This window comes from Kryptolebias marmoratus, linkage group LG5 (assembly GCF_001649575.2).
Source record: "Kryptolebias marmoratus isolate JLee-2015 linkage group LG5, ASM164957v2, whole genome shotgun sequence".
Lineage (NCBI taxonomy): Eukaryota > Metazoa > Chordata > Actinopteri > Cyprinodontiformes > Rivulidae > Kryptolebias > Kryptolebias marmoratus.
Genome location: NC_051434.1, coordinates 7,649,092 through 7,672,984, shown reverse-complemented (window position 1 = coordinate 7,672,984; position 23,893 = coordinate 7,649,092). Strand labels below are relative to the sequence as shown.

The following is a 23,893-nucleotide window of genomic DNA, read 5'->3' as shown; positions in this document are numbered from 1 at the left end:
GATTCTTTTTTCAAGCTGAATTTTACGGCCACGTTTTCTTTTTAAAATCGAGCTTTACGAAATCCAGACAAAAATATTGCCCCACATCTACTACTTCACAGAAAGTAAATCTTAAAAGAAACCACACCAATGAAAGTAACGAGAACACCACAGAACCTTTACAATTTGATACTATGACTGCAAGTACTTCCAGAACAAGTCATCAAGAAGCCTAAGTTGACTTCCCAAGTTGCAGAATCCTATACAATGAAGCGTTTAACATATTTTATTAAGTTTAGAAATAATGTTTTCTCTGAGCTCATATGTTTTATTGAAAACAAAACACTTAAGGGTAGAAACAAAACATCCACACACCTGGGAATTAACTTACTAATTTACAATCCATGGAAAACAGAAAGAGGTAATAGTGACAGCACAAAGGCCTTTGGGACATGACCTAATCAAGATTATTAATTTATATTTATATGCAGTTATGAGTAACAGTATCTAGAGTAAAAGAAGTCACATCTGGAAATCGTACAAATGAATGATGCAATACAATGTTCTGTATATTATCTTTTGTCGGCAACCTCCTCCCCCTTAGTATGGGAAGCCTGGTGAGATCTTAGGGTGCGTTCTCTTGCAAATATCTTTCCACAGGTGGGGCAGGAATATTCTGAGCCGGGAGCTTTGTGAGAGTGGGGGGCATGTTTCTCTTGTTTGTGTGCTCGCAGGGCTTCAACAGAGGGAAATGTGCAATCACAACCTGGTTTAGGGCAGGGAATTTGGAGCTCAAAAGAGGAGGATTCCTCACTGCGTCCTTTTGCTTCTTCCTCTTGTTTGATCTGAACCGCACACTTGGATCTAGTAGAGACACGTCTTTTGCCCTGGGGCTTAAGGCCACAGTTCTGGTCACTAGCAAACATCTCCTGGTGCTGCAGGAGCTTTTCTTCAGTCTGAAAACTACTACCACATTTGCAGCACTGGAAGGTGTTGATGTCTTCAGCTATTTCTGGGTGGTCGTGATGCACTGCCGCGCGATGGGTACGAAGTCGAAAGCCAGTAGGGAACAAAGCACCACAGTCCCTGCAGAGAAACCGTCGCTCTGTGCAGTTAAATCGTTTGTGTCTGCTTAGCTGCAAGATAACAAGCAAACATTACTGTAAACAAACATACTGATCATTTATAGTACAAAACTTAATCTCTTGCCTTGTGGCCTCACCTCTGAAAAGGTGCAGAACTTCTTCTTGCAGTCGGTGCAGAGGAAGGGCGTTTTTTCTCTGTTATGAGTTACTTGGTGCTGACTAAGCTCTTCAGAGGAGTGGAAATACTTGCTACATTTGTAGCAAGTAAACAGTGTATTAGTCTGCAAAAAGATACAAAGAAAGTCTAAGAAAAAAATTAGGATTTCACTAACATGAGATGAAGGATGCAGCTTAACCAAAATATTCGTCCATTTTCATTCAAAAACCTAATTCTATATAAAAGTAAACCAGAGAAATGTACATCCTGAAGAAGAGAGCATATAGTACAAAACGTGGATCTCTTCTGACAAATAAAAATGTCTGATATGTTGTCCTAAAAGGCATGAGGAGCAAAACAAGACATTTTACCAAAAAAAATATGCATTAATAGGTTTTGTTTTTTACTTCAGTTTTGAGTGTTTGTAACTCAGGATCACTGCAAGTATTTTTTATAAATAGTAGTGCAAATATTGTGATTTTTGCTTTTGCCGTTTAAGACACATTGGACAGTTTGTTTGTACAATTCCTTGTCATTTTCTTGTACCCGCTGCAGGTGTTGTGTGTACTGGTCCCGGTGATGCTTCCTGTCATGTCTCTCTTTGGCTTTGGGATCACTGAAGGTAATGTAGCACTGGAAACACTGCAGACTCTCCGGAAATCCTGAATGGCAGCAAGTTAAAAATCAATCACAGAGAAACAATCACGGGCCACTAAGACAAGGCTTTCAGTCACCTTACACGAACAACAGAGTTAATATAGTCTTACGTGGCTGAATGGGAGCGACCACAGACTCAGGTTTCCTCTCAGCAGACGAAGGGGGCTTTAATTCATCTCCAACAATAACTTGCTCTATTTTCCCCATTTCCATGCTGATGTTTCCACTCACAGCCGATCTGCATACAGCTGCAACGCAAGCACAAAAAGAAATCGAATATGAGGAATCTCATCTTGTTAGCCGACTGGTTATGGTCGACGCAAAGATGCATTTATTAACTACTGCGTCCAAAGCAAAGCTGTCCCTGCCATATGGTTAAGGTTTTACTGAATCTATGCGTGTAATTATTCCAAACAACCCCGCTAACATTAGCCATTAACCAACTGGTTGATGGACGGATGCTAGCAGCTAGCAGCTAGCAACAAAATGCTAAACCAAGTGACACTACAACATCATTATTCTAATGCTAATCTATTTTAAGATACCTTCCATTAAGTTTGATGCGTTACTTACACGCTTCAGAACAACACTTATGTGTGTATTTACAATTAATTTTGAGTCTTTGAAAAAAAAAACTAAACTAAATAATAAAAATAAAGGATGCTCTGGTACCGTTCGCAGCGTCCACCGACATGATCCCCGATGTTGCGTTTAGCCCACATCACGTGTAAAAAGGAAAATAAGCTATCGCGAGATTCTAAAGTCGCGAGACTTTACGCCAGCAAAAACGGGATTTCACTACGGCTGGGATTTTGCTTGTTTCCCGTAACCCACGTTTTAGTTTAGCTCCGTAAAGGATCGGCATTTAATTTATTTAACCTATCTGCTATAAAATGTAGCGAAACAAATACTTAATCCAGGAATAAAGGTAGTTGTAGCTAGTTTGTCTCCATATACTTTGCCAAATGTATACATAATTTTCCACCACATTGCAACATATAACACTACATATTTCTCAGATTACAATTTATTTTCCCCTTCCTCGCAGTACAATTTATGTTGGTAAATAATTCTGATAAAAATTACATCCTAATCCTTATAAAATGAATCAACTTTCAAAAAAGGACAAAAATACGATGCACATTATGATATTATCTTATGCTATAGTACTGGAAGTTATTCAACAATACGTAAAGTAAGTCAATCTTAAAGACCTACAATAGTAAAATACAAAATACAAAAAAGTCTGATTTAATGTAATAGAACTTTATTGATACTTTTACCCAACAACGTAGAGACATCACCCAGAGCTTGGTGAGAAGGTGACAAGATGTCACATTATCTTTTGTTTAAATACTTTCTGAAGGACAAAAGCTCAAGGTTAAGGGCATATGAGGATGACAAAGAGTTCAAGAAAAAAGTTGAAATAGGCATTTAAGCCCTGGCTTGCTGCTGCTGCTGGTATTCAGCAATTCGACTTTCCATTACAGGTCTGAAGTGTCTGATCAATCCCTAGGAACACAAAGATAAAAATAAATATTTTATAGTACATGTATTAAAGTATACAATCCCAATATGTAAGCTCAAAATACACAGGAGAACTAGAAACTATGTGAAATTTGGGAATTAGTGACATCTAGTGGTAAAAGTTGCAACTTACAAGTAGTAAAACAAACACTAACAATTATCCCTTTAACTCATCTTCCTCTCCAAAAAGAATCTGAAAACTTACAACTTTAGAAAGAAAGAATTTGTGTCTTTAAGAAAACCTCTTACACAAATAGTTGCTTTGTTCTTACTGTAATGTTATCAAATTAATTACCAAAGAAAGCATAACTATCATACTGCACTTCCACTGACAGACACCTAAATTAATGAATTTTAACATTTTAACAAAGACACTGATCCTAAAAAACCTTAAGACTTATGTAACAGCAACTTTAAGACTATCTGACAGTGTTTTTGTTGGAATGCAAATTAAAGGGAGGAATGACTTTCCCTTTCTTTTTTTTTAGTACATTTCTTAACGCAAGCCAGAATTAAAAAAAAATGTTTAGAGTTATTTTCTGAGGTAACTGTTGGGTACAGAAAGATCAAACTAGGAGAGACTTTTTTAAGTGTAATACAATCTACTTCGACAGTGCTACAAAATGCAGCCAGACTAACATTAGGAGTTCAAGTTTGAAATAAATCAACAAGATGTTGACAGGATTTATCAATAATTAATGAAATTAAGTCTGCACCATGCAAACACATGGTGACGGAACATGGTTTTACCTGTACGGGCCAAGCGGCACCATCACCCAGAGCGCAGATAGTGTGCCCCTCGACCTGCTTACTGATCTCCCAGATCATGTCGATCTCTGAAGGCCGAGCATCACCCCGAACAAAACGCCACATCATCTTATTCATCCAGTCCACTCCTGCAGAAATCAACAGGGAAAAAAAGCATGTCTTTGTAGTGAAATCCATAACAAATATATAGAGTCTTGTATAAAAACAATAATGATATAAATCTATAGTGACACTAAAGCGGTATTTACCCTCCCTGCATGGCGTGCACTGGCCACAGCTCTCGTGCTTGTAGAACTCCATCAGGCGGGCGATGGCTTTGATGACGTCCGTCTGCAAAAGAGACCCGTTCACTTCTGGGACAAATGTTTTCGAACGTCTTTACGTGAGCTGAAACACGCCGCGGAGGTGACACACTCACGGATTTGTCCATGACGATAAGAGCAGCGGTGCCGAGCCCAGTTTGAGCCTGAATGAGGCCGTCGAAGTCCATCGGCACATCTTCACACACACTCTTTGGGATGAGGGGAGTGGAGGATCCTCCGGGGATTACAGCCAGCAGGTTATCCCAGCCTCCACGCACGCCACCTACCAGACAGATGTTGGTTTCAATTAAGTAAAGAACAAAAAAAACGTTAAGCCATCTTAATCTTTGAGCGCACAACTCTTTAGTGCAGAAAAACACGGCAGATGGATTTAGGCCATTCCTTTACGGTAGTTGCACTTAATTACAGTATTCTCAAGAAGCATTCCCTTTCAAACATGTTATTATTAGGCCCCAAAATTAAACCCCACACTTTAATTATCATTTTAAAAATGGCGTGACTCATTCCAAACGTAAAGTGTACCTGCATGTCTCTCAATAAGCTCTTTCAGAGGGATAGACATCTCCTCCTCCACGGTACAGGGGTTGTTAACATGGCCAGAGATGTTGAAGAGTTTTGTGCCTGAATTTCTCTCTCTGCCGAAGCTCGCAAACCAGGTGCCACCACGCCGACAGATGCTGGGCGCCACGGACACCGTCTCCACGTTGGCAACAGTTGTCGGGCAACCAAACACACCTTAAACGCACGACACGAAGAGAGAGCGTGTGAGGATTTCTGTTGTTTCGATGGAAAACAGGCTCTGTTTTTTAAAAAGGTAAATTGTTGCACTGGAGCTCACCGACATCAGCAGGGAAGGGAGGCTTCAGGCGGGGCTTCCCCTGCTTTCCCTCCAACGACTCAATGAGAGCCGTTTCCTCGCCGCAGATGTACGCTCCAGCGCCGCGCATCACAAACACGTCAAAATCATAACCGGAGCCACACGCGTTCTTCCCAATCAGCCCAGCGGCATACGCCTCATTTATGGCCACCTAGGAGAGAAAATATCTTCATTATTGATCATTAAACACAAGTTATGAAGGAATTTCAATGAATGAATTTCTTGATGTGATTATAGTAAGAGATAATACTTTTTCTAACTTTTTTTTGCTACAAATAAAGAAATCTTGAGAAATGCACATTTTTAAACGTTGTGCTTGCAGGTTTGAAGCGCAGCTCATCGATCTGCCTATGCTCACCTGCAGGTTGGACGACTCGTTGTAGAACTCTCCTCTGATGTAGATATAAGCGGCACGCGCCCCCATGGCCCTTCCAGCAACCAGGCAGCCCTCCACCAGCTTGTGAGGGTCGTGACGCATGATCTCTCTATCCTTGCAGGTGCCTGGCTCTCCCTCGTCTGCATTCACCACCAAATACTTTGGACTAAAACAGAAAAAAAAAAAAAAAGGATTAGGTTGTATAATGCAGCGAATCAATGTCTGGTTCTGTGAGCTTCAGAAGTTCTCATTACAAAAAGATCTGTTTGTATTTGGAGGCTATCCCCTTAACAAAGAGACATTTTTTAAACTTTTGAACATTGCTAAAATTTTGTAATTTTACACAAAACACGTTCAAAGCAAAGGAACATCCAAAGTAAATCTCCTCACTGACCGGCCATCGCTGGGCTTGTTCATAAAACTCCACTTCATGCCAGTAGGGAACCCGGCCCCCCCTCTCCCACGCAGACCAGAAATCTTGATCTCATTGAGAATCCAGTCGACTCCCTTCAGAAGAATCTCCTTGGTTTTGTACCAGTCACCACGTCGCAGCGCCCCTTTAAGCCTACAGCACCACAGAAGCAAGTCAGGACATTTTTAAAAAAAATAACTTGTATGTTTCTGATCCCCTCTTTGCATCAAATCAATGTCACTATTTAGATTTCCCAGAGGATGTGAAAATAGCATCAGCAAGTTTACCTCCAGTCATGACGACCATAAAGGTTTGTGAAAATTCTGTCTTCATCTGCCAGAGGCCCAAATTTGGTTTTCTTAGGAGCACTCTGGACACATAAACAAAAGCAATATAAATCCTGTAGTCATCGTTTAAGCTTTTTTTCATTATTTTGCCAAATAACAAAACAAAATGTACCTCTGCTGTGCTGTTAAACCTGGTGATGGTGGTCACACCACCTTGGCAGACGGCAGCTGGGGCGCGAACCACCCCACACACCACCGATCGAGACAAGGACAGCATCCCTTCGGCAACTAAAAGGTTAAAGAGAGCAAGAAAAGTTCAAAAAAGTCCACATCAGATTAATTTAGTCCCAGGACATCTAAAATTAATCAGAAGAGCCTGTATGCACACATCTCAAAAATATATTATTTTGCTTTTTTCCCTAATGAACATTAAAAGAAAAGAGTTTATATTAATTATATTAAATATAAGTTTATATTTAACATGAATTACCAGAATGTGTTACAGTATTAACACTGCAAAACAACAATGATAAAGATTAATAATACACAAAAATGTACTTAGATGCAACCTGTGACAAAGAGTTCATAAAATAATATGAAATGTGGGCAGCCTGGTACTTATCGGGTACACAAGTATCAGGTGTGTAACTGGTACATACAGAGTTCCTGTTACCTACCCAGTAAATGTCCGGTACATACCTGGTACTTACCAAGTACATACCTAATATATACAGGGTGCTACTTATCAGGTACATACTTGGTACTTATAGGGTATAAACACCTTGTACCAACCGGGTAAATACAGGGATCAGGCTGGATTACCAAGTGCCTTGGTACCCCGTACTTCCAGGTACATAACAGATACTTACATGGTACATACTGGGTACTTACTGAGTACTTACCAAGTATGTAATTTCTATGTTGTATTATGTATTATTGTTATATAAGCACTATTCTTACACTTCATATTTTTCTATTGCACAGTCAAAAAGTAACACAGACTGCCAAAATGAGCACTGCAATGGCTTCAACATAAAAAATGGTATTTTCAATATTAATTAACAAATTATGAATCGTTTCAATTAAAAACAAGTCAGATTTGACTTTCAAAATAAAAGCACTGAGCTGTAACCCGACCGTCTTTTCCATCACTAAGATTGTTCACATTTAGAAACAACGAAAAAGCTAAATGATACGCTTTTTGTTTTGGTTTTATGCATAACAATCAGGCTCTTAAATAAACACATCCTACAGCTGGGCTCGGATATTTGCAGGTTTATTATTGTTTTGGTTACGTGATAATCATACGTAACGTCAGAGCTAAGAGTTAGCTAATGAAGGTGAGGGGAGGCTGTAGCAACCTTGACGTTCAAGTGGTTATAATTTAGGACTTCACAATTTAAAAACACTGCATGACAGTGAGAATAAACCAAGGCTGTTTAAACCGCCGACTGTGCAGATTCGTGTATCGACTGACCTCCATGTTAGCTCCGGCTAGCCTCACAGCTAACTCCGGCTAGCCTATTAGCTAACTCCGGCTAGCTTAGATTTTAACCTTGTGGAGGGATAAAAGCAGCGGATTCGCCCGAGCGGCGTGAATAACACCCCTCAGAAACTGCACGATTCGTATAAAGAGTGGTGATAAAAAAAACACCGAATTGCAAACTGTGTTGATTTGGTCAGAAGACAAGTCGGTCCGACTTACCTTACGACAACAACGACTTTATGAAACACAGCTTCACAGGAAGCTAACGCGATTAGCCCGGATGCAAATATCAACAGAGCCGCGGGGCAGGATTATTAAACTAAGAGAAAAATATATAAAATTTAATTTATGTGTATATATATATATATATATATATATATTAGTAAAGGTTGGCAAGACGTTGTCCCGTTATAAAATCTAAAAACTGACTTATATGATACTTAATATTATCATATTTTTAAATAATTAATATGTTTTATTTATGTAGCTTTGTTTTCGTTGCTTGCTAAATAATAAAAAATGCACATGTTGTTTAAATATGAAATAAATGAAATAAACACACTTCATGGCAACTTGATAGGAAAAAAAATCGTTTTATACTAATGCTTCAGGTGCAGAAATATTCATATTTACAACTCATAATCAGTATGAACACTATTATTTTGAAAAGAAATTAAACAATTTTTGGTTAAAACTAAACACGTTTTTTAGGGTGTTTAAAATACTTTTGTGTAAACCGCTATAAACAGCAAGGTTAAAGTATATAAATCATCCAGAATATTGGTAATCTGAATAAAATAACGGTCAGTCCAACTCAAAACAAACACAAAAAGCTTCTTCTTGTTAAGTTGGAAAAGCACAAATATTAAGAACATTAATCCTCATGGCTGTTAGTGGTCATACATTAGAGGCATTTTGTTATTTTACTGATTGAGCTTTACTACCACTTAAATAAAATAGTGTTTTGCTCATCAGTATAACCCCAAGTTGAGACAGTTTACAGGTTTTAACAATAATTTGTTTGTTAAGAATTTGTTGGTTATTAGTTTCTGTATGACTGATATCATTCTTAATCAAAGTGGCACTGTGTCTCCACATGCAGGCTGATAAAAACTTCACTTAAAGCCGTTTTTACGACTGGAAACTTGCTGACTCTGCTGGTTTAAAAGCAAGGTTGTGGGAAGTATAGGTGTGGAGGGTGCTTAAGCAACCCCCCATCGCTACAGGAGGACATGTGTGACCAAATACGTAGTTAATGAGTTCATGAAAAATGAATAAACCTGTTGTCATTAGTGCTGATATTTGGTATTATTGAGTTAGATATAAACCAGCACTGTTATTGTTTCATGTTACACCTGCTTAAAACCCACAAAAAAGTGGTCAGGGCAGCAGAAGGTCATGTTGCAGTTTTACAGATGCAGATGAAACACGTAACCATGACTGTGTTTAAAAGCACACATACCTAACAATGTTATTTGCACAAGAAACAAGAGCAAAAACATCGTCAAAATTCTGTTCGTTTTGTAAATTACAGTGAATCTATCATAAACAGATTACAAATATATAACAATATGCATTCATTCAGCTGAAGGTGCAACAATTTTCAAAGTGCGGCAGCAATGTGTTGATAGATAAAACGTTACTGTCTCCATTTTGCCCGTAATGACAACAATCATCAAACATACAGTGGAATTCAGTTAAAAAAGGTGGAGGTTTGCTCCCCGTTTCTGTCTCTGTCTGTCCGGGGAGTCAATCCGACTCGGTGGTCGGAGGCTGATAACTGGGTCTCCGTGAAACCCGGTCGAGTCGTTCCACGGCCACGCTTTCAAACGCCCTCCTCATCAGGGGGTGCTCCTCCAGGACCTCGTTGAAGTCGTCCACGCTCAGGGAGTAAAGGCGGCAGTAGGTGTCGGCCCTCACGCTGGCCGTCCGTCGGCCCTGAGTTAACAGGCAGATCTCTGGAGCCAGAAAAGGTAATTCAGTAACTGAGAGCAAATACTGGAAGAAATATAGCTGTAGGCTCTAAATACTGTGAGAGGAAACAACACGATTTTATCATTTTAAACTATTCTACTCTTATAGTAACAACAGAATAACTAGTTTCTGCAGAATTCTACTTATTTTACTTTCAAAGTGAAAAACAATGTTTTTAGTTTTGTCTGATTAGGTCCTTTTATGCTAAATTGTCATTTATTGTCACTGTTTCTGCAATAATTTAGGTTATAAAGTTGGTGCTTTATAAAAAATGAACTGCTGGATTTTACTGAGCTGAATAAAATTGGATAAAACATTCAGCACACGATTTAAAATGAAAAACAAAAGTTTAAACTTTTTACATAAATGACAAATACTTATATATTTTAAATTTGGTCAATAGTCAAATAATATTCAAATTTTAGCTACATTTATTACCAGACTATTTAAATGTTAATATTCCACAAGAATAATAATATTTGGCTTTTTTCATATTCATTAGTTTAGGGTTGCTTGTAACATAAATGCAAATATTTGCTTAACCTTTTAAGATATATAATATATTTATATAACTTATAATGGCTGCGAGAATAAAAACATTTTATTGGCTTAAAAAAAAAGCAGTAAAAAAAAGGAAAACTAAACCAAAGATTAGCAAACCTCCAAAATATGCTCCATCGCTAAGTTTAATCTCCTTGCTGCCACGTGGGATGACTGTGACGGTGCCGTGTTGGATGAAGTACATTTTCCGACCCAATGTTCCCTCTCGGATGATGAAGTCTCCTGGCTGGAAAACTTCGAAACGCAGCTTGGTCAGGATCACCGTCACAAAGTGAGGGTCAGTGTTGGCGAAGAGCGGCATGTTGGCTACGAGTCCGCGACAGTTGTAGCTGACGATCTCCTGCATGGCGGGAAAAACGGAAGAGGCGACGTTCAGAGATGGTCAAAGTAACACTGAGATGCTTTTGGTTTTATTAGTGGTATGCTGTTTACACTTCAGCATAGAAAGGTACTAAATAAACTAAAATGAAACGTTAAAGAGTTTAAAGTTAAAGTCTATTTTTCAAAACAATAATCAAGAATATCACCCACTGCCTTGCACTCCAAAGTTTTAGTGTGCACTGTATGAGTTGGGGTTGACTTTCAGTTACTACCACACCAAGTTTTAATTTGAAATTTTGTCACCATTTTTGTGTTTGCTCAGCTCAGTTGGCTGTGACGGCCATCTTAAACTGTGTTGACTCCATAAGTTAATCAATGGTTGCTTCCCGAGAGTTTCGTTAAAATCCATCCACTGGTTTTATGAGTTATTTTACTGACAGACAAAGAAACTAACACACAGGCAATTGCAGGATCGCCTGCCCTTCATGTTTGCAGGCAATAAAAAATTACCTTTATGTTACTGGGTGTTAAAAGTTTTAAACAGCTGAACCATGTAAAAACCCAAAAGTTAATCGAGTTTACAAAAATACTGATACTGTTTCAAACCAGAAAGCTTAACCCACCTCCTTGAGTGGATCACTGAGTTCTCCAAGTATACTGTCCTCATCAAACATCTTGCCTTGGAACCGGTGCTCGTAGTAATCATGGATCCTTTGTCGTACGTCCGCTGGCAGTTTATGGAACGACATGTACTGTTCCACTTGCTTGTACTGCAAAGAGTTGCACAAAACACATCATGACCTTGTGAGCAGACAGACAAAGTTCTGTGAGACTGATGTAAGATGTTACGATTAGTCACATTTTCTAGCATGTGTTCGCTGAATTATTCCACAGTAAACACACATCTATTCCATTAGATTTACAGGCTGCTTTTCTCTCGTTTTTAAGTGGATTACAAACTCATTTGCAGCAACCATCAGCAGACAGTGATCCAAAACAAAGGTGCCGCCATTTTTCATCATCTGCTTAGCTTTATCATGTGAAAATCCCTGAGAAAAGGTCACAGTGAGGCCACAAAATCCATTAGATAACACACTATGTTGCGCGGTATATGAGAAAACGGTTTGAGCAAGGTAATAATGTGAAGGAGGCTGCGGTGGTAAAAGCCAGGAGCACATTTATGTCCATGTGAGGCTTTTGGAACATATTGTCCACAAAACAGCCGAGCGTGGAGGTCAAACGGTTTTACAGGTGAGACGATTACCTTCTCCTGATACTGGCGATGGGACGCGTCCAAGGATTGGACCAGGTTAGTTGCGTGACCCAAGAACATGGCGTAGCAGGTGGCTCCGACAACCATGCTGATCATGGTAAGCCAGACGTCACTCATGCCCTCTGGAGGGTGAGCGCCGTATCCTATGCATAACATGTGACTCATGGCCATGAACAGGGCGTAAGAGTACTGGATGTGCCAGGTGGCGTTCTGCGAGGGAAGGAGTGAAACCAAATGGCGATAAAGCAGGATGCATCACTGCAGTCATGTAAAGAGTACATAATGACAGTAGAGAAAGAACAAAATGCAAGGTAAGACACATTTTGGGCACATTTAATATTCAGTGTTGCAATTTTCTGAGCACCTTTAAAGTTTTTTGCTTTTTATATTATAATTAACGATAGAAAATAGACAGTAGGCAGTAGGAGACTGTCATATCAGTAAACTCTTCCTCTGTTTCTTTTTAAAAACACTAAAAACCTTCCTTTGCTCAAAATAATGTCCAGAACTCTGCAGGTTTGTGTTACTACAGTAGCCCAGAAAGGACAAATCAAACATTCTGTAAAGAAGATATTTTACATTTTTAATCTCTTCTGGCTGGCACCATTTTCTCCTGAACACTTTAAAGGTAAAATTGTGGAAGAAACACTTTAAAATGACATTTTGCTCCCAAGCAAACACACTCACATGAGTCAGATTTGAAGGATTTACAAAGGAACATGGGTAAAAACGTTATATTCTTTATAATGATTTGTTAACGCAAGCCACAAGCCAGTAAGATTTGCTCCACATAAAGATGGTATAAATGACTTCTAGTTTTACAAAGAACAACCATCATTTTAGTTTCACACTTTTATTGTAGACTCTGTTTTTGCTGTGTGCGCTTACAATTAAAACAAGCATCCATGTATTTTCTGTGCTTGCTGCCTGTTAAGGGTCATGGGAGCTGGTCTCAGCAGTCAGCGGGCTAAAGGAGGGGTACACCCTGGACTGTCTGCCAGTTCATCACAAGGCCAATACAAAGACATCTGAAACAGACAGCCATGCACTCACACACATAAAGTAAATTTAGAATAGCCAATGAACCCAAAGTGCATGTTTTTATACTGTGGGAGAAAACCAGAGTACAAGAAGAAAGCTAACAGGACACCCCACAGAAAGGGCCCAGCCAAGACTTGAACCTACAGCCTTATTGCTGTTGTAACAACTGCACCATTGTGCCAATGAGCTAATAATGCTAGCTTTAGATTCTTTAAAAGAGGTCACGGAAAAGCGTTAAACAGGAGGCAGACGAAACATTCACTGACGATGAAATGTGTGGCAAGCATCTGGCAAGTTTTCTTTTCCTAAAGACTCCAGGATAGTTATATCCTGTCGTCTTCTGATGGTAGATTAATTCAATATACCTATGAGAAGTAACAGATAAAAAAGGGGGCAAGATAGGAAGAAATATGCAACTACATCCAAGCAAGATGATTTTAGGTTAGGGTCCTGGTGATTGTATAGCAGCTAAATTTACCTTTGAATGAGATACGGATTGATTCTTGTATTGTCTTCACAAAATGTTGAACTACCCTTTTGAATATAAGGTTTAAGTTTATATTTGACTGTATTCTAATCAACGTGTACTCACCACCATGTTGTTTTTAGATACCCAGCAGTCCGAGGGAAAGTCCTGCAGCATGGGAACCATGAAGGTGAGACAGCCATCCCAGTGGCACAACAGCAGCATCATTCCAATCAGGTTGACTATACGCACCACAGCGCTGGCCAGGTCATAGGTCATGTGGAAAATCTTAAAGAGAGAAAATTAGATTGAAGGGAAAATACTGATATACTGTAGACAGCATGTCTTCCATCCCATCCTTTTACCTCTTCCCACTGGTGAATGTACCGGATGAGACGAGAAAGCCGGAGAAGACGCAGCAGACTGAGAATCTTAGTGAAACGCACAATCCGGAGGGCACGGGCTGTGCGGTACACGTCGGATGACTCGTGCCGGGACTTCATGTCAACAATAAGAAAGATGTAGTCGACGGGGATGGAGGAGATGAAGTCTACCATGAACCAGGTACGGAGGTAATGGCTGCGGATCTCTTTGGGGTCCAGAATAATGTGGCTGTCCTCTCCCAGGATACCCGTACGGAAGTTGAAAAACAAATCCATGAGGAAGATGGTGTCAGACATGACGTTGAAGACAATCCAGGGCAAAGTGTTCTGGTCTTCAAAGAAGGTGATTCCCCAGGGGAGAATGACCAGGTTGCTCATCATCAACAGGAGCATCACGATATCCCAGTAAAACCTGGGCAGAACAGGACAGAGGGGCGCCTTCAGATCTCTGAATTTCTGTTGTTTGCTGTTTTTATCTGCCAGAACTTTTGTTTTTTCCTATCAAAGACTAAACAATGATTCTATTCTGAAGACAAATATTTTGAGTAGTACTCATTCGTTCTTATAATGGTCCACATTTACTGGTTAAAAAAGTCATGTCAGTACAATGGCTGAAACAAAGTCATTTTCTAAAAAGCACACTGTAAGCTACTTATCTTATGAATAATGAGTAACTTTTCAATCTTATGAGGCAAAGATGGATTTGGTGTTGGTTCCCAATGACCAGTGACCAGTGTCTAGGGAAGGCTAGGAATGTATTTGGCTTCAGTTCAGTTTGTTTTTCCCCTATTCACAAATAAGGACATCTCATGGCACTTTATGGAAAAAGTAATACAATAGAAATCAGTCCCAGGTTGAAGTCAAACATTTAAACTTCAACCTGACAGAAGTGGCTTCTGACGACATTCAACAAAAATCTGGACCTCTGCCCAAAAGGAATTGACAAAACTACCAGAAGAAATCCATACCCAGCTTACACACATTTTATAGTATACAGACACAGACTGCTGTGTAGTTACCAGCCTTGATTAAGTTGTTAAACTTACAGGATTCAAATAAAGTTGCATGCTTTGAAACAACTACCAGGAACGACTGAAGTCATCCCATTAGGAGGACAGTGTAGCCTTCAGGGAGTGACCCTTATTCTCATAATAGTTTCTATCACAAAAGAAACTCCTTCCCATTAGAAATTAATGCAGTCTGCTCCGATTGGATAAATGCACATTCAACAGGGCAATGAACAAAGGAAAGTATCGATACCAGTGGAAATGTTTGCCTTGTGAACTTCGTGCTCCACATAGTTTCATTGTTGCGCTTCATCTCGCCCACATTCCCTTGGCCTATATGTCTCCAGTGTCTCGTTTTACGTGGCGTTCACGGTTTGGATTTCCTTACAGATTGTTTACATCGAGTGTCAGTCACTTTGTCTCGGTTACACTGGCACAGTAACAGAATCTCAACCAAACTGTTTTTTGATTACTAGTTGCCACCCTTCAGTGATTGCAACATGACTCCGTCAGTGAGGAAATTCCTCTTTTTCGTCTTTAAGCCAGAGAGGAGGAATCAGCTAACTGAGCTTTTCATTTTCGCTCACATCCATCCATCCCCCCCTTCGGACCCTTGTGGCTATCCGTGTCAAACACACCAGTTTACATGACTGCTTGTCATCACATCTCATGTTGCAGCAGATTAGTGGGTCCTTCCTGCTGCTAATAACTCCAGCAAAGACGCGGGAAGGTTTTACAGCTGTCGACATGGACATGGTGTACGTTTTAATGTGAGCTTAGTGTTTAAGAGAAGCAGAGTCATTTCTGCTGAAAAAAATCCCTTTTAGATTAACTATTAATAGCAAAATGACAGGCTATATATAGTTTATTCCGCCATGTAAGCATTGATTCTGTCTTTCATTCTATTTGATGACAAACAAATATGTTTTCATACAGAGAAATATCTGCAAAATTAAAGATGTTTCTGTCAGTCTTAGCTATTTGTTGTCCTCAGTGCTAATTATTGCGTTGAAATATGACTGAAACCATCAAATTTAACAGCTTTTTATTGGATCCTCAGCAATAAAAGGAATCTAACAGTTGTAAAACTTTTAAATTTTAGCAAAATATGCTGTTCCAGTTAAAGGGGAAGTTGGGCCATAAGGTTTAAGGAGAGTCGGTCCTCTATAATCTCCCCCTCAGCTGTCTGTGTATTATTGCATAATCGAGCAAGATGGGAATTATAGGGATTCTTATGGGCAATAATCCCCAATGCACGGGTTTATCCTCTTTGTCTGGCATAGGCCTGATGGGTAAAAACTGTTCAAATTTGATGCCGGCTATTGTGTTCACAGACAGATTGCCCCAGCTTCATTGTTAAGATGTAATTTAGCTCCCAAAACTGAAATCCTCTGAAAGGAAGGCCGGTCTAGACTAAAAGAAATGAACGTATTTCAGTTCAGTTAACCATTTAAATGATCGATTTGATCTAATCTGGTTCTTCTCTCCTTGTGAAGAGGAAGAACGGAGGCCACATGGACGTTGTATGATTAATCCAGTTGATCTTGTCCTATATACTGTATCACTAATCAAATCCCTTCATCGTCTTACCATGTGCTTCGAACCGTGACATCAGCTGATGTCCTTGGAGAACTGGACGTGAGCGTCACAAGCTGTTTGGCTGACTGGGTGTTGATGGGGGAAATGATGCTTTTCAAGGAGGTTTATGGACGTTCACGACAAAATGAGGAACCCTAAATGTCATTCTTGCATTTTTCTTCACTCTTTTGCACAAATTTTGCTTTGCAAGATTCCCTCAAGCATAGCTGAATTTAGGGGTAAAATAAGGTTTCAGGATTGGTGGTGAAGTTACCTGAAGTCACTGTAGGGGTGGATGATCCACACTCCAAAGCTCTTGACCCTTTCCTGTTCTGCAGCGACCCCCTTGTGGCTGCCAAACATGCGCAGGGAGAACTTGTTGACCCCGGGCTGCAGCATAGAGCCAAACTGCTTCTGGAAGTAGGTGGACTGGTCCTGGAGAAGGTCATCGTAGCCCTCCTCGCCCACACCGGCGGTGCCCAGGGTCCCATCGGGGTCAGCGACATAGTCGTCGTTGTGTGTCTTGACCAGGGAGAACAGGGTCCTGCTTACTTCGCTCCTCTTCTCTGTTTTTGGGGAAGGGGTGCCTGGAGGGGTGGTCCTCTGGGAGCTGCTTCTCCATCTGGAGAAGCGGAGGCTGCTCCAGCTGCGGTACCTGGGGGTCTCCGGCTTGTGAGCCGGGCTTTCACCGATGACTTTCTGCTCATCTATACTCCTGGAAGGGCTGGTCATTTTAAAACACTCAAAACTGGGCAAAGTTAAGTGGATTTGCCTGCGTTGATGACTCTGGGCTACATTCAATTTCCATTAAAGTTAATTAAAAATCTCATTTTCAATTTAATATCTAACTCTCACTTAACTTAAAAAAATCTTAAACTGACAGATAAAAGCGTTTAAAAGAGCAGCAAGTACAAGATTCTCCTAAATAATGACTCTTAGTTCCTCACAAAGTGTCACAAAAGCTAGCCAGTTCTCAAAAATATCTAGATAAAATGTGTTTTTTGAAAATATATATCCACATAAGAGTTCTTACAATCCAGAGGGAGTCCCATCCAGAACTTCAGGTGTTGGAAAAAAAAAAAAAAAAAAAAACCCTGCAGGAGCAGAAACTTCAAGCGCAGATGTGTCCTCCTCCCGTCTGACCAGGAGAGGACGGATGCAAATTGACACAGAGGACTCAGTAGCCTTTAATAATCGGCTTTTTTGTCATAGCTGTGTCCACTCAACACTCCCCCCACCCCGTCCCTCCTCCTCCTCCCTCCTGTGGCGGCGGCGCCCTCCCCCTCCCGAGGCGAGCTGCAGGCTGCAGGTCATGTTGCTGCCAAAACTGGAACAAAATAATGAATTAGTCACCGTTTGGTGTTAAAGCTCCAAGTTGTGTTATTCGATATGAAAATGGCCGATTAGTCTGTGTTTACAGATTCCTCCATCAGAGGTTTACACTCCTTTTACAATAACTGCATTTAAATAAACAATTTATGTTTGTTCCTAAAACTTAGAAATTTAATGACATTTTTTAAATCATACACTAATTTATGGATAATTTACAGAGACTAGAATTATTTAAAATGATAAATCTTGTCTTGTAAAGGTAACAAGAGGGAGCTGGCCTAAAAAAGGACCAAAAAATAAGCAAATAATCTTGGCAATTGCCATTTCCACACTTCAGGATCAGCTCAACAAAAACAACAAATTTGTTATTTTTCACTAGTCTTCAAAGTTCTAACTTTGGCATCACATTAGGTAGATAATATATTTGTTTAAATCTAAAAAAAAAAAAAAACGAGGCAAACATGGATATTTAATAAAATATATAAGGCACAAGATGTACAAAATGTTTTACATGAGATTAGGGTCTAATGTCCTATCGTGATGTTTGCATGCATGTGCTCTAAATCCTAAAAAGGATCAGTGTTAATGCACACATCTACTCAAGCACCACAGATGTTCCTCATGCTGTCAGCGAGACTTCAAACATTTGTGGGGTTTTTTAAGCTCTCTTTTTTTATAAAGTAAAGCTGTCACGTTTCTGAAGAAAATGTGCTCTGATGGTTTTACAAAAACTATTTATTATGCTAGATCTTTACTTTAGTGATCAGTGAACTAAAACTGGAACATATTGTGAGTTTATATTAACGAGAGTTTGTGTCTTTATGGACAATTAGTATCCTACCTGTTGCAGATGGCTCTTGGAACCAGCTCAGCTTGGAGACATCAACGAGCTAACTTTTCTGTCTGGTCAGAAATAAACCCTATTTATCCTTCAAAGAACTAAATATGAATCATAACCTTTCCACTGAAAACCCCTTCAAAAAAATATAAACTATCCCTTTAAATGCAACTCAATTCAATCTCTGATATCAGCAAAACTCAAAACTTTCCCTCTGAGTAGAGACAAGTAAAAGTCCTCTCCGTTTGTCTTTCTGAAGATTAAAATAAACCAAACAATCAGACATAAAGCTGTTCTCTGGGAGTGTTTTATTACAAAAAGAAGATATGACAATAGCTTGTAATATATTTAAAGCAACATTTAAATAATCTGACAGATAAAAAGTAGCATCCCTGAGCAACACTTTTCTTTGGCTAAAAAATACCTAAAATTCAAGTGAAATACAGAAACATTTCATATGTTGATGACTGTTAAAACGCTGCAAAACAGGAAAAAGTAGTTTTAAGTTTTAAAAAAATGTTAACTGTTGCCTTTCTGGAGTTTCAGCTTCATCCTCTGGACGTCTCTTCATACTGTAATGTTTTTTTTCCCACATAACTCCCTGAAAGACATAAATCATTAGCTGTTATGCCACGGTGTGTGCACCATCTTTTGAAAAAGTCTGATTTTTCTGTGACTCACAGAGCTATGTTGTCCACCTTCACATAATCACATATCGGCCTGTACTCCACCAGCTGTGCTTTCAGAGCGTCGATCTCCTTTTTCCAGGCTTCAGACTCTGCCGTTAGGTCGTCTTAGAGACAAAAAACAAAAAGTAGATTTTAGATTTAAACTGTCCTCCTTGCACTTCAGCACACGATGGCAGCAGAGTGTTTGTTGTACCTGTTGTCTTCATCTCTGCCTCCTCTAAGGACGCCGCCGCCTTGGTTTTTGTTTCCTACACAATATAAAAAGCAAGGAGACAGATGTTAGTCACAGCTATAGGTCAACTTGCAAAATCTGCTGAACGCATGCACAAAAATAGATTCAGTTTTAAATGAATGGATTGTTAACACCGATTAATGACACTTGTAAGACAGGCAGAAAAAACACAAGTAGAATGAATAAAAACAGCTTTTGTGTCAAGTTTTAAGGAGCAAACTTGTGATAATCTTTGAAAAAAGCCCTTCAATAAAACGGATCCAAGATACATTCTGCAGCTGCTTTGGTTTTTTTTTAAACTTGATAGAAAATAAATCTGTCACATGGATGCATCACACTGAAACATGTAGATTACGTGACAATAATTAAAGGCCTTTAACTTGTCAAATGTTTAAATCACTGATATTTTATGCATGTGTCTAGGTCTTAGAACCTTTGCAAAACAAAAAAAATGTTTAAAACAGTTTTATATTCTTTGACAATACTCCAAGGAAATAATCTGAAATAACTTTCTGTCTGCGGTCAAAGAGTCGAACCTTTTAAGTTGTGAGGAACAATAAAAATAAAAAAATTTATTACAAGAACTGTTTGCAAGTCTTAAAATATTTGGAGTCAAAGTATGCACTTCTACGAACTGAAAGAGTCAAAAGTTTCAGTAACATCGGAGTTAATCATCCTAAGGGTAAGCATAAACATGAATAAGATTAAATGGTTAGCTTGGTTAAAGCTGGTTGGTTTCACAGGAAATAACCTTGAAGCACAACTTTGCTCAAGGTGTCAGGGGAATTTATTTCAAGATTTCTACGTAAACAAATCATAAAAATGAGTTGTGGATAAATAACTGTAGTTACTTTATGACAAAAGGGTGACTGATTGGTGGATCAGGTACCAAAAATGTGAAGTAATTACTTGAATTTAAACCTTGAAACTGGTATAAGAGATGATGGGGGATAACTTTTGGTTTAAGAAAAGCAAAATAAATAAGTATTGTCAAACGTATAAGTCCCAGAATAATCACAAAAGTCTGTTATTAAAGACAAACTCTGCCACAGAGCAAACCAACAAAGCAATCTGACCATTTAAAGGAAACTCTCCATTGTTTAAAGCAGCTTGTTGGTGGAACTCCTGAGGATGGGTGAGGAACCTGGACAGAGGCTTGATGCAGGCTGGTTATCACAGCGTCTCAGCAGGAAAGTTCAGTCCACATCTGGTCTTCTGTCCTTGGCAGCATCTTAGGCTGGAGCAGGGATGGGCAATCCTGGAGGTTTTACTTGTGTCTTTGCTCCAACACACCTGATTCAGTGGTTAAATCACCTCTTCATGTTCTGCAGAAGCCTGTTAATGACACACTGATTCAGATCAGGTGTGTTGGAGCAGAGAAACAAGTAGAACCTGCAGGATGAGGCCCTCGAGGACCAGGATTGCCCACCCCTGGGCTAGAGTGTCCAAAACGTCTCTTAGACCAGATGAATGGTCATAGCTGGCTCAGATCCTTGGATGGAAGTACTCATTCTTGTGTCTCGATGTTCAAAGGCTCAGTACAACAAACGTGACGTGACTGTAGGTTCACTGTAACTCAGACTTGACTGTTCTTGTCACCATCCTCGAAGGAGATAAGAAGGTTGATAGTCTTTTGGTAAAATCCAAAACACAGAGCTTTGAGCGTGGTTCTCTTCCTGAAGAAAGGCCGATCCCTGATGCTGCTTCACCAGCGCCTCCCAGGAAAAGAGTGTGATGATGTGTGCGACTGGCTTGATGAAACCTTTCTCTCATCCACTGTTTTTCAGGGAACGTACGAGTAAAACATCCATAGGTGGTGCTCACTTCTGGTAAGTAAGCAGGAAGAGGTTCACGTGGAAGCCTTTATCTAAACATGAGGGGAAATGAAAATGTTCACTTTTCTTTCAGCGCATCAAAAAAACCCAGAAATCTTTATTGTTTTAAAATGCCTCTGTGGTTTGAAACAGCTCAGCGAGGCCTTTTTAAAAGTTCCTTCTTTCCAGCCTCCTTTTGTTTCACGAGTGAAACTGAGCTCTGCAAAACAAGTTGGAGTGACACAACATTTGTTTTTTGTAATGTCCAGGTGAACCTTTTAAGGTTAAGTTTGCTCATTAAAATTAGGTGTGTTGGAGCTGGGACACGCCTAAAATATGCAGGGCAGTGCGTCCTGAGAAGCAGGGTTAGGAAGCGCTGACAGTGGTGTTTTGAGAAGGTGACACTAACCTACAGATGGAGTGTTTCCGCTCAACGATCCGCCTGATTTCATAAAAAACTCCCCTGTCTGCAGTCATCGCGCTCTCTTTTTCTGAAGTCAGAGTGCTCTTCATCATCCCCACGTGTCTCCTCAGCCTCAGTGTGTATTTACCATCCATCTTTACTCAGCCTCGCTCCGAACCTGCTTTTGTTTTGTTTTATTCTGAATCCATGTTTGGATTTTAGCTCACTGGATGATTCCATAAACAGTCAGCGCTTTAGGTTCGTCTTCTCCCTTCTTCTGTCATCAATATCCCCCGCTGCCCAAAGGCACTCCTGTTCATCTGTGTGTGTGTCTCTTACCAAAAAATCTCCCGAAAAACAGGACAGATTTTAATGAAACTTTCAGGAAGTAATCACTGGATGCACATCTACAACCCATTAACATTTGGAGCCAACCTACCACAGCTAACTGACCATAAGAAACACAAAAATGGTAATAATGCAGACCACTTTACAGACGTTGGGCTAGAATTTGGTGAAAAGTCATTCACAAGTAATGCTCTTTGTGCAAGATCTTAACTTTTGGCTTCAACTTTGTTTGTCTGTTAGCGAAATATCTCTTGAACCACCGGACGGATATTAATGAAACTCTCAGAAAGTGTTCGTTGGATGGAGACTTCATGTTTCTGTATGTAACGTTGCCACAGCACCAGCTGTGGTCCTACCCGTTTCCATCGCTCACTTTTTGGTTTTCCTATAAAGCAAAAAGACAGACCCAGAAACTGAAGGGGAAAAAAGGTACAAACTTTTTTTTTTTTTTTTTACCACTTCTGTTTGACAGGCGTCCCTCTCCTTCGTCTTGATCTCCAGCTGTGGGACGAGGTCGACCAGTGCTCCCTCCAGAGCCTTCACCTCCTTCTTGCCCCTCTCCAGCAGGTCCTCCAGAGACTTCATGAACGTGGCTTCATACTCAATTTTGCCATTAGCCGAATTCAAGGACGTCTGCAGCTCTATGTTCCTCTTACTTATCATCTCCATCTCTTGGAACTGGCCAAGGATAACGAGAACCAGTGCCACGGAGAACATGATGGGGAAGACGAACAGGATCCAGAAGGACTTCATGATGCTGCGAGGGGAAGAAAACAGACACAGGCAGGTTTTCAGTCAGCAACATTCTGCTGTAAAAAGAAACCCCAACCTTTTTTTTTAATTATTTTTTACCTTTTTTTATTTGTAGTCCACTTTAGTTGAAGCTCCCGTCTCACTAAGGGTGTATTCACACCAGGAAAGTCCTTTAGACTTTATTTCTTTTTTCGTTTGGTGTGGTTTGTGTTTACATTGTGCTCTTTAGGGAAGCCAACTATAATCGTAAATAAAGTCACGCGGCTGACGATCATTGTTCCTATTGGTCAGAAATTACAGGGGCGGGACAGTGTCTCATCCAATGACAGACATGGCACACCGCTTTTGAGGGCTCGCGCCAAAACGCGGCCAAAGCGACGCCATCTTGCTAAAGTCATCTTTAAAGGCGCAGCGTCATGTAAACAATGCTGGAAACTAATGAAATTAAAGGTTTCTATGAGTAAGATGAGCCCAACTTTACCTGTACTCTATCATTCAGGTTCACAGATATACACTGTTATTGTAATAATAACCATAATAATAAAAACCATGAATTTAACAGATAATAATAATAATATGGTTCTGATTTGACTTACCTATTAAATTAATGGTTATTTATAATAAAAATAATATTTATTATTATTACTACTATTATTATTATAAATAATCATTAATTAAACAGAAACTCATTAATCAGGAATTGACAGGTCGCTCAGAGGGTTTGACTCGATTGACTCGGTGCAGCCAGTGGAATAGTGGTTAGAGCTGTTGCCTCCCAGCAAGAAGGTTGCAGGTTCGCTTCCCGGCCTGAGGCCTTTCTGGGTAGAGTTTGCATGTTCTCCCTGTGCACACGTGGGTTTACTCCGGGTACTCCAGTTTCCTCCCACAGACCAAAAAACATGCATGTTAGGTTAATTGATGCCTCTAAAATTGTCCCTAGGTGTGA

The 23,893-nt window shown here is 39.8% G+C and overlaps 3 protein-coding genes across 3 annotated transcripts; all 3 read right to left on the bottom strand.

Moving 5' to 3' along the window:
- Positions 1 to 249: 249 nt before the first annotated feature.
- Positions 250 to 2,623, bottom strand: LOC108237754 (zinc finger protein 11-like). The gene is made up of 5 exons (XM_017419400.3): positions 2,551 to 2,623; positions 1,989 to 2,126; positions 1,768 to 1,883; positions 1,202 to 1,345; positions 250 to 1,115 (listed from the first exon to the last, which is right to left on the bottom strand). The coding sequence occupies exons 1-5, from the start codon at positions 2,570 to 2,572 to the stop codon at positions 552 to 554; spliced, it is 984 nt and encodes a 327-aa protein (XP_017274889.1). The 5' UTR covers positions 2,573 to 2,623; the 3' UTR covers positions 250 to 551.
- Positions 2,624 to 3,123: 500 nt separating this feature from the next.
- Positions 3,124 to 8,227, bottom strand: ndufv1 (NADH:ubiquinone oxidoreductase core subunit V1). Its single transcript, XM_017419386.3, has 11 exons — positions 8,154 to 8,227; positions 6,621 to 6,736; positions 6,449 to 6,531; positions 6,144 to 6,314; positions 5,732 to 5,915; positions 5,335 to 5,524; positions 5,019 to 5,231; positions 4,592 to 4,758; positions 4,422 to 4,503; positions 4,156 to 4,301; positions 3,124 to 3,390 (listed from the first exon to the last, which is right to left on the bottom strand). Exons 2-11 carry the CDS (start codon positions 6,723 to 6,725, stop codon positions 3,313 to 3,315), a joined length of 1,419 nt encoding a protein of 472 aa, XP_017274875.1. The 5' UTR covers positions 6,726 to 6,736; positions 8,154 to 8,227; the 3' UTR covers positions 3,124 to 3,312.
- Positions 8,228 to 8,545: 318 nt separating this feature from the next.
- hcn3 (hyperpolarization activated cyclic nucleotide-gated potassium channel 3) lies at positions 8,546 to 17,776 on the bottom strand. The gene is made up of 7 exons (XM_017423045.3): positions 16,813 to 17,776; positions 13,936 to 14,365; positions 13,697 to 13,858; positions 12,055 to 12,273; positions 11,414 to 11,560; positions 10,569 to 10,809; positions 8,546 to 9,892 (listed from the first exon to the last, which is right to left on the bottom strand). The coding sequence occupies exons 1-7, from the start codon at positions 17,268 to 17,270 to the stop codon at positions 9,684 to 9,686; spliced, it is 1,866 nt and encodes a 621-aa protein (XP_017278534.1). The 5' UTR covers positions 17,271 to 17,776; the 3' UTR covers positions 8,546 to 9,683.
- Positions 17,777 to 23,893: the final 6,117 nt, after the last annotated feature.

Coding starts and splice junctions, on each gene's coding strand:
- LOC108237754 (XM_017419400.3), bottom strand. CDS start 2,572: ATGTCGGTGGACGCTGCGAACG. Junction 1,346..1,767: donor ACACACAACACCTGCAGCGG/GTACAAGAAAAT, acceptor ATCTTTTTGCAG/ACTAATACACTGTTTACTTG. Junction 1,116..1,201: donor AGTTCTGCACCTTTTCAGAG/GTGAGGCCACAA, acceptor GTTATCTTGCAG/CTAAGCAGACACAAACGATT.
- ndufv1 (XM_017419386.3), bottom strand. CDS start 6,725: ATGCTGTCCTTGTCTCGATCGGTGGTGTGTGGGGTGGTTCGCGCCCCA. Junction 5,916..6,143: donor AACAAGCCCAGCGATGGCCG/GTCAGTGAGGAG, acceptor TTTCTGTTTTAG/TCCAAAGTATTTGGTGGTGA. Junction 5,232..5,334: donor TCCCTTCCCTGCTGATGTCG/GTGAGCTCCAGT, acceptor CGTGCGTTTAAG/GTGTGTTTGGTTGCCCGACA.
- hcn3 (XM_017423045.3), bottom strand. CDS start 17,270: ATGACCAGCCCTTCCAGGAGTATAGATGAGCAGAAAGTCATCGGTGAA. Junction 14,366..16,812: donor CACCCCTACAGTGACTTCAG/GTAACTTCACCA, acceptor TGTTCTGCCCAG/GTTTTACTGGGATATCGTGA. Junction 9,893..10,568: donor CGATGGAGCATATTTTGGAG/GTTTGCTAATCT, acceptor TTCTGGCTCCAG/AGATCTGCCTGTTAACTCAG.